Source organism: Haliaeetus leucocephalus, unplaced genomic scaffold (genome assembly GCF_000737465.1).
Source record: "Haliaeetus leucocephalus isolate CR32 unplaced genomic scaffold, Haliaeetus_leucocephalus-4.0 Scaffold373, whole genome shotgun sequence".
NCBI lineage: Eukaryota > Metazoa > Chordata > Aves > Accipitriformes > Accipitridae > Haliaeetus > Haliaeetus leucocephalus.
The window spans coordinates 873,267-888,088 of NW_010972809.1; the positions used below are offsets into that span (position 1 = coordinate 873,267).

At 36.3% G+C, this 14,822-nt stretch overlaps 1 protein-coding gene across 1 annotated transcript in view; it reads right to left on the reverse strand.

Moving 5' to 3' along the window:
* The window catches only part of CDKAL1 (CDK5 regulatory subunit associated protein 1-like 1), a 418,113-nt gene that overhangs the window by 134,724 nt on the left and 268,567 nt on the right, over positions 1-14,822 (reverse strand). The window contains exon 11 of the mRNA XM_010573154.1: positions 8,384-8,529. Coding sequence (XP_010571456.1) covers positions 8,384-8,529 — 146 coding nt within the window. The remainder of the gene's footprint in view (positions 1-8,383; positions 8,530-14,822) is intronic.

Genomic DNA, 14,822 nt, shown 5'->3' on the forward strand with positions numbered 1-14,822 from the left:
CAGAACAACAGCATGAGAACCAGAAAAAACCCACCCCTCTCATAATGATTCTCTATCTCCAGAAAAATATGTGTATTATTTAGAAGAAAATTCTGTAGAACAGGAGCACCATGCACATCCTGCTTAAACAGGACAGTATGCAGAACTGAATTGCTCCAGAAGCTGAAGAGACTTCATATAAAAAAATCATGGAGCATATAGAAATTTTGAAATCATAGTTTCCTAAACAGTACCTTCGCAAAAATAAATAGGTTGAAGTTACACTTAGTGCCATCCAATCTGCAAAGCAGTCTGTAACTTTAGAATTACTTTATGTTAACATCACATCGAATGACTCAATTTGGACTTCAGTATTTGCATGTGTACATCCTCAGGCAAAGTGTGATCAGCACATGAACAAGAGTCTGACAGATGTACCAGTAACAGAGTAAGCCACAGGAAAACGGGAATTGCAGCCGCACTCTTACTGTGAATTTGGGTAACAGACTGTAGCTGTAGGATATGCATATGCAGAAAACAAATATCCTTTTATTACAAAGGGTACTGTTACCATATCATGTATTGAAACTCCAAGTCTCCTGCTCAAAAAAGGTATGATCCTCTTTAAGAAAGACAGCTTCTGAAAAACGAGCACTGTGAACTGTTGAAGAGATACCCCCATGGGCTTTTGGCATTATTCTTCCACATGTATCAAAGAGTTGGGTTTTTTTTCAACCCAGTTCTATATTTCTTATTTTTGTACTACCCCAAATTAGTTATACCCATACTACAACATGTGCTGTAGTCCTCCAAGTTGACTCAGTCACATTCCTTATGGAACAGTTCTAGGCCCATGCATTTTACAGTCTCATTTAAACCTGAATTCACTTGGCTGGAAGAAACAGTTGGAAGGAAGACGTAAGCAAGGATGAACATAACAGTGAAACGTCAAATATTTGTTTAAAAAAAAAAACAAACTTATGGGAACAAAAAGCTTGTCTTCAATATTAATTACAGTTACTAAGCACAGAATCCAGTTTAAAAATACTACACAGGTTTTACTCCCAACTCTTCTTGTGGGTACATGACTAAGTAAAAACTTAAGTAACTACTTTTATGAAAATATCCTCAAAACTTCAAAGAACCCTTTACACCATTATCTGTATACTCTTTAGATAAATAACTGGTTGTATAGTAAGACACAAGCCAATGTTCCCAGTAGGCAAAAGGCATACTATTTGAAGGTAAATAGTTTTTGTTGCTCTTTAAGATTCTGAAAAAAGAAAACCTGAGCTTCTAGAGATCACTGTCATTAAAACTTTTGCTATACCCTGTGTGTTTTCAGAAGGCTTTTGTCAAGCTATAATTAACATAGATGAAGCTGGTTTTTTTCAGCCAGAGACTTTAGCAATTTCTTTATCTATACGCACATATAAGAAAGTGAAGGTTGTAAAGTGAACTTGACAAACATTCATGTTGTTCAATACAGATGACCCACAGCTAAGTCGTTATTAACAGATTTCTTTTTTTAAGTGCCTATAATAAAGTTCTACAAATAACAACCACAATTTCAGCTGCAGGTTTTAGTTCACCTTCCAGCAAATGATGTTTTCCCCCAGCACTGTTACAGAAAGAGTTTAATAGTCACACTTTACAAGGCATGGGACCACCAAAAGTAGAAAAAAGCATACACTTCTGGCAGCTGCCATCCTGACGTACAAGCAACAGAATAACTAAGAGCCTACAGCCCAGAAAACTCTAATATCCTTGATGCATCTGGCATGAAAGACTATGCTATAAAATGGTGACTAGTAATTTATAAAGTGGCAACAGATCTAATTATGCGAACCGTGGCAGTAAGAGGTCTCTCCATGAACTAAATGAAATCTGATTCAACAACCTATAGAACAGTGAAGACAGGAGATTAAAAAGATGCAGGTATTTGTAAGCGACCTTCCTTCCCTCCTTCCATTCCCCCTCCAGGTAATCCCCTCAGTATATCTCCTTGCTAGAAAATAAGGGTACAGTAGCATTTGCTGAGAAGAGGGCAAAGAAGTGCTGTACAAGCCAAAATGGAAAGATTGCCCTCCTAAAATGACATTCAGCCTAGTTGGAGTAATGTTAAAGTAAAAAAAAAAAAAAAAAAAGCTATCCTGGAATGCCTAACATTTGTCTCTCCCCAGTCAGTACCAAAGAAAAACATACTTTTTAAATTCAGGTAGTTGAACACTAAATATTCAAAATATCCTAATGAAATTAATGGATCTTCAAGTGTTCAGCACGTTTGAACGCTCTCACCTACTTGTATCGCTTTACATGACCTTGCAAATCAAATGCAAGGCAGGAAGACTTATAAATTTAGCAACTGCCTTATGTAAGCCCAAATTTAAATTTCATGACACTTAAAGACAACTAATGCTGTAGTAAAAGGAGCTTGTAGTCCATCAAAGACTACATTACTGATCATTAGAGTAAAGTCTAGACACAAACTTGAATCTACTTTTGTGCTGTGTCTGTTTGGTGAACCCCCCCCCACATTTTAGTATTTGGTGCTAATTCAATACTTTTTACTAACACTCAATTCATTTAAAACACCCTCCAAAAGAGACACATTTGGTAAAGTGATTAGTTCAGACTCCAAGTGCAGACAAAAGACAGAGTAGAGAGAAGAGTCTAGAGACTGAAGTATAAAATTACAGATAAGTACCAAATACACTCAGCAATTTCTTAGCAGAAAACGTCATAAGGATTTTAAACAGATGACATTTGCATTTGCAGTAGTTAGACTGACAGAACAGATGTACTAAAACCCATTAAAAAAAGCCTGAATCTGAAACACTTGTCACAGTTTGTTAGGACAATTTGCACATCTGCAAAACGAGCTCAACGATGTCTCTCTCTGAGAAACAAAAGCGCATTTTCAGACAGAAAATGAAACAGATTCATGCTGCAGAAAAGGTGAGGGAGCTGTTATACGCTACTTCATAACTACCTGCATTTTGAAAGTGAGCAGAAAAATGTATATAAAAATAGTAAATGGTTATTTTAAAATTATTCTATTCACTGCCCTCAAATTCTAGTTTCAATAACTGGCATGATAATGTGATACAGACACTACTACTGCCACAAGGCCTGGGATAGTTTCAAAAGTGCAGGTTGTCTGTAATAGCTGCAAATTTGATGATGATTCATTTAGCCGTTTATCTTTCAATGTGGACTTAATAATATGCAGGAGCTTACTATATGGGCATCTTTCAGAAGAAAATTATTTACAGTTACAAGTTATTTACAGTGTTCAGAATTTTCTTGATCATCCAAATAGTAGTATTTAGAAACAAGCTTTTGGGAAGATATTTCTTCCCTGTTCATTATTTCAGTCAAAAATTAGCTATTAGAAAATAGAGAAAATTTTCAAGCAGAAGACTTCCGGATGGCAAGATACCTCCTTGCACAAGAAATACAGAGGCCATGATAAACAGCTGATTGCCCACATAAGCTTTTATGGTATGGCTTACGATGCCCAGAATAAGAACAAGGTCACAACAGAAGACTAGAACCTGGGAAACAAATTACTGCTTGTGAAACTGTTCAGAAAGGCAAGAGCAGCCGTACAGAAACATACTGGAAAAATTATATTGAGAAAGTGGGCTATGAAAAGTTTCATTCAGACACTTAAAATATTGCTGTAAAAATCCACTAACATGGATATAGAGCATTATTGGGAGAAGACAGTAGCTAAGTCCACTTTGCTCCCAGCCACACTATTTTACCCTGAAGCAGCCCGTCTAAACATCCAAGCAGACGCAGCCTGGCTGCCACTGCAACAAGAGACAAAAGTCAGGGCAGATCAAAGGAAACAGGAGACAGCCACTGCTGAATCCCCCCAAATCCTTAAAAACAGAATTAAGAGGTGGCCTAGGAAGCTGCCGAAGCTACCATTTGTTGTCTTAACTCCTTGTATAGCAACAGGGAAGAAGGGAGCTTCCCTGAAGCCAGCTGTTCCAAAGGACTCTATAACACCTTCTCTCAATTTGGACAAGATCTCCAGTTTCTTCAGATGTTCAGCAGTTGTCTGTAACTGCTGGGCAACTAAGATCTGAGTTTACACCTGAGAGATTAACCTCCTTCCAAGTTTGAGATTTATTTTCCACTGCACTCATTTACTTTTGGTCCTTTAGTATCTTTTTCCAACTGCATGCATTTATGTATCTACATATGCCAAAAAATTGATACTTGATTATCACTAAAAGTAAGTAAGGGAGGCTAGGACAGGCTTACTAGTACATCTGACTTCAATGGAGAAGAGAGAAATAGTGCGAAAAAGAACAGAACTTTCTGCCTGACAGAGCTGTGGCTCTTCCCCCGGCAGCCCAAGTTTGCTGGCTTTCAAATGATATTGGAAAGCTCAGATGTTTCCAGTATGAATTATGAGATAATCTCAAGTGAACAGCAGCAGCCACCCACAATTAATATTACACTATCTCAGTACACAAACACAAACAAACTGTGAAGCAAACCAAGCTTTTCCTCAGCATTATGCTATTTCCCAAAACAGAAAGGTATAGTGTTTCAGCCTAGCTCTAAATTTCCCCACTTTTTTAATTTGTCTAGATTTCAGTGTTACAATTCTCTTATCTTATCAAGTAATAGGGAAAGATTATTATAAACTTTGATGAACGTTCTAATCACTTCACAAACCAGAAAGGTAAGAGAATATAGTATGGTCAACAACAGCAAACAAGAGATTTGGAAACCACATTACCAGTCTAAGGATTTTTTCGATGGGTATATATTCGCATTGCTGATTATTCAAGCAATTACAGAATATGACATTCAGATCTCAGGATTCTTTAACTAAAGTATATTCCAATTGTTTGCTTTCATCAGCAAAAGTAAATTTCAGGGGATTAAGTTTCAAAACTTTGAGATAATTAAAGCAGTCTTGTTCTTTTTGCAACTACAAACATCACCTTTCAGAAATATAATTTATGCTGATTCTTGAAAGTTGAGATCACTTGAAAAACAACTCACATTTTGATATAATGACACCACAATTAAAAGACTTTCTGATATAAGACTAAATTCGTCTCTGGATTAAATTTACTAAGCAGCAATTTCTAAAGGTCCTGTATTTAATTGCAAACACATTGAAATTAGTATCTCATCCAGGAATCAGTCTTGCAAATAGTCCCTCCAGACTACTGTGTTAGTCCCTAAAGCCTACAGACCAGGGCACTAGTCCCTAGTCCCTACGGACTATGTACAAATTGTACAGGATCACCTTTTAAATTAATCAGCGCATCCTCATTTCCTTTATGCTGTTGCTCTCTAGAATAGTTTACAAATAAATCCTCAGTAAATATATATATATATACACACACACATCCATAAGATCAGCTACTGACCTATCAAATGCACAACAGTATTTTTCTGAATACTTGAATCTACTGAAATTTCAGTGCAAAAAATGCAAAATATCAAAGAAGGAATTTCTAAAAAAAGCATAAAACAAGACTTCTGTAGTTCAGTTTTTCAGTATAATGGATTTGTGTTTCTGGCTTTATATTCTATACATTTTGCTATTGATCTTCATGATAAACCAAAAATGTTGTCAACTGACTGGGGACAGTGGCTCTAAAAAACAAACTATTGCATATCAAAAGACTGCACTAGAACAGCAATATTCATTTTCCAAGTTCATTTCTAGGGTTCCTGCCTGAAAAAAAGAGTCCTCAAAGAGAAGAAAAAAGTGACATGTCTAACTTCAGTCTCAGATGGTCTAGAATGCTCTATTCTTTTAAAAAGTGAGTTTCAACACAAAAAAGTAATTGCTTTGGAGAACTCTAGCTTCTCTGTACAGCATTCTGTGCCTGGCAGGATATAAATAAATACTCACTCTCGGAAGGAGATACCTCTGCAGCCACTCCTGGCTCTCCAGAGGAAGGAAAGGCATCTGCTCCTTCTTCTGGGAGAAAAAAGTCCCAGGGCGTTTTGATGGCCCGATTGAGAAAAGATTCAGGAATCACTTGGTATCCAAAACCAAAAAAGATGACATGGCTCATTCTTTTCCATTTTCCCTTCATTTTTTACTTGCTGTACTTTGTTTTTATTTGCTTATATGTTTGAACTCAAGTTATTAAGCACTTAACTGATAACCATATAATTTCTTGATGTGTGGGTTTACTTCTTCAGCAGGTCAGCATATACGATTATTGGTTTAATAGAGTTTTACGTGAAGATACTATCAAAGCAGATGTCACATTTTAAAGACAAAGACGTCATTAGGAATCTACTGATAAGACCCCTGTACATTTTGTGCAGGAAGCTTCTAGATGTCTCTATGGCCCTAGCAATAGAGAAAGGAGATATAGGGGGCTCTACTTTTGTTTTATTTTTCCTTTTTGATAAATGGAAGATGGAAATAATCCCTTTTGGCTATTAAAGTAGTTCAAACACATATTTAATTTTAGCTATTCTGGCTCTAGGCTCTGGAGTTGTCTGCAACAATGTTAAGTCCTGGCAAACTTTGTGCTGAGATCTTTATGGGAATATCTATATGTGAATGTAATAGCTGGCTGCTGCCATAAGAGGAGAGACTACAAATGAAGACACTATGCTCTTAAGCGCAAAAGAAAAAAAATATTAATTTTACAGATGTGCACATGTTCAAATATCCAAAACATTTTCTCTGCCTTGCATAGCTTCCTCATCCTGCTGCCATATGGTACAAAGAATTTTCCATCTTAATATTTGGAGACTGTTTTCTAACAGGAACTACTAGATCATTTGGTAGTTTTTTAATAAGCAGGATAAGTAAAGTTTATTATTACTTAAAATTAAGACATCAAACCAATTATTTCTTCCTTGTTAAGTTCACTACAAAAAAGCCTGTGGAAAAAGACGTATGTCATAGATTACTGTATATTCAATGACCAGCTGTTTCAAATTTGGATATTAAGTAATTCACTCTTTTCTGTGTGCAAGAGCTGAATGATTTAATAAATTCCCATATGCCCCAACATGTGCCAGCTATACTAGGTTATCGAAAATCCAGCTGCTGTTATGGTAATAGCTGCCAATGCTAAAACTACTGAAGAGAATAATGAATCAGCTTCAAGTCAACTAAGACATAAACTGACACAGTTCCCACTTAAGATACGTGGGAATACAATATATCTGTTAATTAAAACTAACACTGACCCATAGTCACATGAAAATTAGGTGCCAAGAATTCATGTGCATTGTTTAGGGTGGAAAATTAATGCCCCATCAACCTGTGTGAAGACAAGCAGCTCCATTTCTATCAGTTGTCTTAGATGCATAGGAATATCCTATAAACCACGCATACAGTTTGCAAAATAGATTCTATTGTGTCACAGTTTGATTTTCTTTTTTACGTATCATAATGCCCATGCAGCTCTTGCATGATGTGTTTTACATAGCTAGACTGCTGGATTTTGCAATGATCATGAAAAATTGGTTATGAAAATGATTATCAAAATTAGAGTCTCTTATGTACAAGTATTTTAATGCAATTCAAGACTGAAAGGTACAACTTCACAGCCATTAATTCATTAAAACAAGCACACAAACAACAAAAAAAGAAGACAGAGTAAGTAGCCAAAAAATGTGACAGAAATTATTCTCCAGCTAACTATTTTTAGGACAATCGGTGCAGAAACATCCATCAATTTATGTCACTATTAAATTTTAAAAGCTAAGAAAAGACTTCCTTGGGCATTGAATTATTACTTGTAGTTACGAAAGTTTTGCAGGTAAATGTAACTTTCATCTTGAGGTCAGCATAAGTAAACACATTACGATACACTCTTTTATTTCTCACACTTAGTTAGCTCTGTTGTTAAGGGAAATAATTTTGAAATTATCCTAGAAATTATGAGTCCCATAAGCAAGATTAGAGTATTACTATATTGATGTAAATGTATATCAGCTATAGGATATAAAATACTTACTTAAAAAAAAACAACCAACAAACCAATCCATTCACATTTGCTGGAGCTGGATCATCTCCAGTACACAAAGCATACAATGCTCAAAAGCCACATTAAAGAAGACTTCAATAACTTGAACTTCAAGCACTCTATATATAGTAGTTTAAGTATAAAAACATAATTTAAGAATGTATTATTTGAAATAGATTAGGTATATATTGACAAATTAAAAGCATGTCAGGCAGAGATTTAAGATGCTTATAAAAGCTCAAGCAAAGGGGCAAACCACATCAAGGGGCTTACAGAAAATGCAAAGACTTTGAAAACTTAAAGCAGCTCATTCTTTTTCATACCTTAATTATGAAGTTGCAAGTAATTGTGTTTTCAGCCACATGTTCTTGACATTGCAAAAAACCCAATACTGTTATTTTCTCAAATATTAGTAGACTTACTTTTCTTTAAGGAAATCCACTACTTGTTTGAAGTCTGCCACACAATATTCTCTTTTCATGTCCATGAGCACACTGTCAGAGGCTGACTGGACTGGTATGTGCAGAAAAGCATATACTCTTGGATGATTGAGAATCTTTGCCATTTCCTAAGAGTTATTACAAAAAGAAAGAAAAGCTTTAAAGCATTATGAAAACAATACACAAAACTCCTTTAAATTAATATATGGGTAAGTATCACTAGTAATACTTCTGAAACCCAAACAATACTGAGTTGCAGTGGCCCAGTCTGAAACAGTAGGGACAGGTGAAAATATTTGGAAGCAGTTTTGTTTTTAAAGAAAATAAGAAGCAAGCTATGGGATTGCATTTCCTTTGAGATAGGGACAACGTTTTCTACATAGTATTGGTTATCCAATTAAGAGAAAATTTTAGAGGCAAAGTACTGTGAAAACCGGTGCTTTCGGACAGTGGCTGTTTTCCATTTCAGAAGATGGCAAGGGTTAGCTGCTTTCTTGTCAGAGTCAAATAAGTTCTCAGATACCAATATGACACTGTCTCTAATTGGGGTATCCTTCAAGTTGGCCATTTGCTACTTAAGGTATATCTGGCCATTTGCAAACCTGCTCCAATACTGGTCTGAAGTATGTTACCTGTGTTATTTCAGAGATAAGACTCCAGGAATTAAAAGTGTTTGGCTATAAAATGGATAGAATTAATCAGGGGGGAGCTAAAAGCAGAGTGACAGCTTGAAAAGAGACAGAGGATGTTCTACATTTTGTACAAATACAAAGGTCGGAAAGAAAACAAAGTAAAGGTAACAATAAAATGCAAACAAACCCCCAAATCAAAGTCAAACCAAACCCCAGTTGAGGCTTGGCAGGGTGGTGGAACATGAGATGGAGCATAGAATATGGTGGTCACATTTCTTTAATTGTTATTATTTACACAATTAAGGACATACAGTCTAGCAAGAAATTTTAAATATTTCTAAAACCTAAGACAGAAAAATATCTAGATTGTGTGCAATATGGTACAATACGGCCTGTTAACCTCCACCCTGAAAAAAACTAAGTGAACTTGGACAAAGAACCATATTACGTGTACAACCAGGTTTTCACTTAAGGTCTTCCCTTTCTCCCCACACAGTGAGCATACAGGACACGGCCTGGGACCGAGTGCCGCACTGCCTGCTCTTCTGCCATGTGCACACTGCGTGCTCCAGTCAGGCTCACTCAGACCATTTCTGTTTTCTTTGACAGCATAGATATTCTGTCTGAAAACACATACTGCTGCCAGATTTAGTTGTTAAGTTGCAACTATTTACAAATTCTTTCCAGATCATTAATCAGCAATATTAGTCACGCATCTAGATTTTCTCTCTGTATTTCTACAAGGTTGACCTAGATTGATCAAAGAGAAGGTAAACACCCTCATGCCTTTTAATTTTCAGGTATCTGCCTTTTAAAAGCACTGATTTTTAGAGCAAGAAGAAAAAATGCTCTCAACACATACCTTTCATCTGACAAACATACACGTACAAAACCTGAACTGCTTCTGAAAGCAGTTTTGAAAGTTTTTGTCTAAGAACCTATTACATAAATGTCTAAGAGAAGTGGTTACATTATTCAGTGGAATATCTATCTCAGGTATGTAAACTAAACATAACAGTAATAACTATACTGATAATGGAGGGCGTACAATTTGATGCACAGAAAGGCTGTGTGCAATGAACCTGGCTCTCAGTGGAAGCTGGAGGTAGCTGGCTTCATGAATAAAAGAGTGAAGAAAAGGCCACCATGCATCCATACAAATTTTATGTGTCCATTTCAAATGGAACCATTTGCCTATGCCCTTAATAATTTTAGATGTTCAGCTAGAATACATTTTCAAAATGAAACAGCGTAGAATAAGTTCAGTAAAATAGAGTGACAAAAAGCTTCTCTTTTAAGCTTTAGAAAATACTGTAAACGTAGTTCATATGAAGCATCCTGGTAGTCATCTGTTATTTTTTTTGCTTATCAGTAATAAAATATGTTTCTAAAATATGAGAAATGGCAAAAAGGCTAGAACCTAAGCTATGTACCACAAGCCTATTATTCTGCTTATCTCTTAGTTCAAAGCACTTAATTCAATCTTCAAAAACAGATTTATAATATAAGAAACCAATAAAAGTCAAGTTTCATAACATGTTTCTGAATCTGCCAAGTTCTTAAAAATAACTCACCCTACAACACAGAAAAAAAAATTAATTCTTTCTCACTCCTCTCAAATTTGGCATCTTCTGAATAACAGCCTCTTCAATATGTGATCACTTTGTGAATTCTTTGTGAAGGTAATAAACTATTTATTAGAATTTCTAACTACAAAAGTGTTATTTAATTACAGCTTCTGTAAGGCTGAGAATCATTTGATAGAAAAAAAACAGATTTCTATCCCAAACAAATACAGGGAATATTATGTTTAAAAATTTAAGATTTTGTTCCTTCCCCTTTGAATTCATACTAAACAACAGTTACTTTTTAAGGGTTGCTTTTTAACCTTAAAATAGGGATTGATTCTTTCCATGATAGTAGCTACTTCAAAATTGTGTACAAAGCTAGACACACATTGCAAGCCAGCAGGAACTAATAAAAAAAAGCATAACTACGTTGTTATTTACCTGTGTTGAAGACACCATCTGTAGTAAAGAAGGAGAAACTACCTTGTTTTACCACAAAGTTTTGGTTTTTAAAGTCACAAGTGAGGAAATTCTCTAGTTATGTGAAAACGTTGGTTTCATTTGTCTTCCTCTCTTTGCCACAAAAAAAAAGAAAATTTTGTTGCAACGCATGAAAAGCGAGAACCAAATCCTGAAATCTAAAAAGTGTTTTCCTATGTAGAGGATCTCAAAAAAACCACCCAACCAACCCCAAACCCACTAGTTGCTTATCTTACGGTAACGCGCAGAATCCTGCTGGTCTCACATTTGATCTGCTTCAGTGGGATGTGCCCAAGAGGGAGCTGTCAGCTACGCCTCCTGTAAGAGGAACTAAACCGACAGTGTTCAGCAGCCATAGTTAAACAAGACTCTGGTCAGAACTGCCTCTTCTAGTTATCCCACATTCAAACAAAAGAAATCATATGGCTTCTGCAATCACAGTTGTCACTATCTTTCAGGATTAAGAACACAACTGTTGTCATTTAAAGTCATTTCCCTTGGTTCTGTACTAATAGGACACAAAATGCCTGGCATTAATTAACTGAACTTTTCAATTGTCACTACAGGTCCCTGTATGCAGTAGACTAGCTCAAAAACATTATTGACTATTCCACTGCATCATTTTGTTTTAGAAAGATGCACATTAGTCCCTCAATATCAAAGATCTTGCATTCTTTAGAAAGGAAACTGCTTGTCACACGTATCAGAAATGTACATGCGACACATTAAGTATCTGGAAACCCTAATACAGCCTAGCTACTGTGGTCACAGGCTTCAGGTGTGTTCTGGACACTCAAAGCTCCTTCTACAGAGGAGGAGGTTGCAAACACCTCTTTCTACTGTGAAGTCCTTTCTTTGCTTACTTTCTATATCTAAAGCTACACAAAATATGCTGCATGTGCTTTAAGCACTGAAGTCCTATTGAGTATATTCCTCTATTTTCAGGTGTAGATCTGAATCAAAGGCCCTACTGATAAACTGGTTTCCCACCAAATACTTCAGGATCATAACTATTAACTTGGTGAATTTAGCAGAACAGAAATTATTAACAGAAACCAAACACAAGATAGAAATACCTGATGAGCCACTGTTTGTCATTCACTCTTAAGTACCACTGGTGTTCTTAAATTTACCTTTTATAACCAGAAACTTGGAGTGAGCAGTTCAGAAGGAAACAGAATAATGAACTAAACAAAAATTTTGCACTATTACCTCAGAAATCTGGATAAATCGCTCTTCCAAACTTTGTAAGTGTTATATATCTCATGTGATATATATATCACATGCTAACCCAGAGCTTTAAGGTAAGATTGTTCCAGTCTTACCTTTATCCTCCCTACATCTAAAACGACACTGAAGTACTTTACCACACAGGTTTGATTAAATTACAGCTATGCACTGAACAGTCATACTTAGTCAATGCTGACAGATTTTCCCACACCACAGATTGCGCACAGAATACTAGATTTCATCACTTAATAAAACTATTAGTTAATATCCCAGAGAGAACTTGAAGGACATCATGGGCTAATGCATAATTGTAGTTTACAGTGTCTCAACATTCTAAGCTTAACATCTGTTTCCTGTTCTTTTTTATAAATATTTTTTTTTTCAAAGTGCTTTGCATTACTAGATATAATTACATATTTCAGTTAGAAGGAAAAATGCAACATATAATTTTATTTCCATCTGGAAACAATAAAGGAACAACTTTTTGAAATCATATGACTGTGAAAGAAAATTTCTGTCTTTAATCATGACTGAAACAGCTGATTGCCTTTCCCCCTATCCCCTGGAATCTAATAATATGTCTACGAAGGAAGGGAAGCACTATGCGAAAATGACATTTCATGTAGGAATGAAAAGGTCAAAGAGTAGCACAATTTGTTTTAAGCTGACTTTACAAAGAAAAAAAAAAAGTTGTCTACCTTTGGAATCTAACCATGTATGTGAAATATCCTTTAGGGTACTTATCACATAGGAAATTATTTCTTCCAATTCTTAGCAGCTGGAGTACATCAGAACACAAGGCACATTGCCAGAAAGATTTTTATCTAGTCAGTATATTTTATCCTAGCAATTACAATACACAAATTTAACCACCTAACCAGAAAATCAATCCTTCTGTTTGTAATGACACCACGCACAATCACGGAGAATCACAGAGACAATAAACATCAATATCTGTGCATCTTTATGTCAGTACCAGCAAGCTGTTCAGACAGTGATTCTTTCCCCTATCCTAAAGTAGGCAAAAATCCAGTATTTGAATTCTGCCTCGTGTCTGAGTCACGATGATCTGAGTAACTTGCTTCTTAGCAAAAGGATTTTTCCCTCTGCCAGCAGTGAAGCCCAAAGAAACCCTCATCCATATGGAAACATGACAAAATGGCACTCCCTCAAAACTTCATCCCCTTGTGGCAGATGTTAGTTTGGGATATGTCACGAGGGGTGTCCGCTGACTGTTCTGTTTCAGAAGCCCAGTGGTGCCACCACCAGCACAGCCTGGCTAAAAATCAAGTGGCTGCAGTCCATTTTATAAATTCCTCTGCTGCAGTGCAGTTCAAGAACAGATGTGATCTAGCGATGCAGGCATGGCAACGATGACACAGTATGGTCGAGTCTGGAAAGCCCGTAACAGTTTTGTTAAAACTAATGAACAGGGAACCTTCCCCATGCTTCCCACCTGCCATGAGTAATGGGGCTGTAAAAAACACTAAGAACGTGTAGGATGTATAATCGCAAACCTCCCCAAGGACACTGGTTGGAAGGCAATGCCTCCCCCTCATCTGTATATGAAGTGGGGGAAATGTAATGAAGCCATACGATGGCAAGCTTAGCGGCAACCCCTACCCGACGTAATACGACATGACTTATGCCCACGTCCTTATCCTATCATTAGGATAAAGGGAGATCACGCTGGAGCAGTTAGAAGCCCACACAATTCTGACCAATGTAATTTGAACCTTAAAATCAAATCTTTGGGTTGCCAGATGGAGGGCAAAAATCTGTTTTGTCATATGGGAAAAATGCCTTCTACATTACCAAACAAAAAACTGGTATTAGCTCAGGCCACCCTTAGAAGTGGATATAAACCAGACTGCAAGCCGTGATTTGCTCATAGGAAAACTAGATGTGAGAGCCATATGCTCGGCCCTAGCTGTTCCCAGCTGTTCTCCTAGGTATGGGATCTCACTACTGCTTCCAACCTCATAAAACAGACAGCCCTAACTAGCTAAGCAATTTTTTCTCCTTCATGGCTACATATTAAGCCTAATCTCTTAAAAAACAAACCAAGTCACACCAAAAACATTTACATGCCTTCAAAAATTTGCCATATATTCTTTTATGAAAAATGGGGACGGGCTAACAGAAGTTCTTGCAAAAAAAAGTGACATTCAGATAATACCACAATACAATACTGTATTTCATAGTTCAAAGCTTCCGCTGAGGTTTGTTGCATCTCTTCCCATGAGTCAGTGCACAAACAAGGAAACACACAGCATCAAATACTAGCTACCTGATTTTTACTTTTAAACACAGAAATATCAAAACCTCTCCTACTCAGTTAACAAGTACATATGTTTCTCTCCAACTTAACTTGGATATACATGAATAGAAAGAATATACAAGAATAGAGTCTCTTTGCAGAGTACCATTTTTTGCATTTATCTGATAAAAACTAATTCTCCATACAGATATCCTAACCTAGGTTGCCGAAATACTTCATGATAGGAAAAC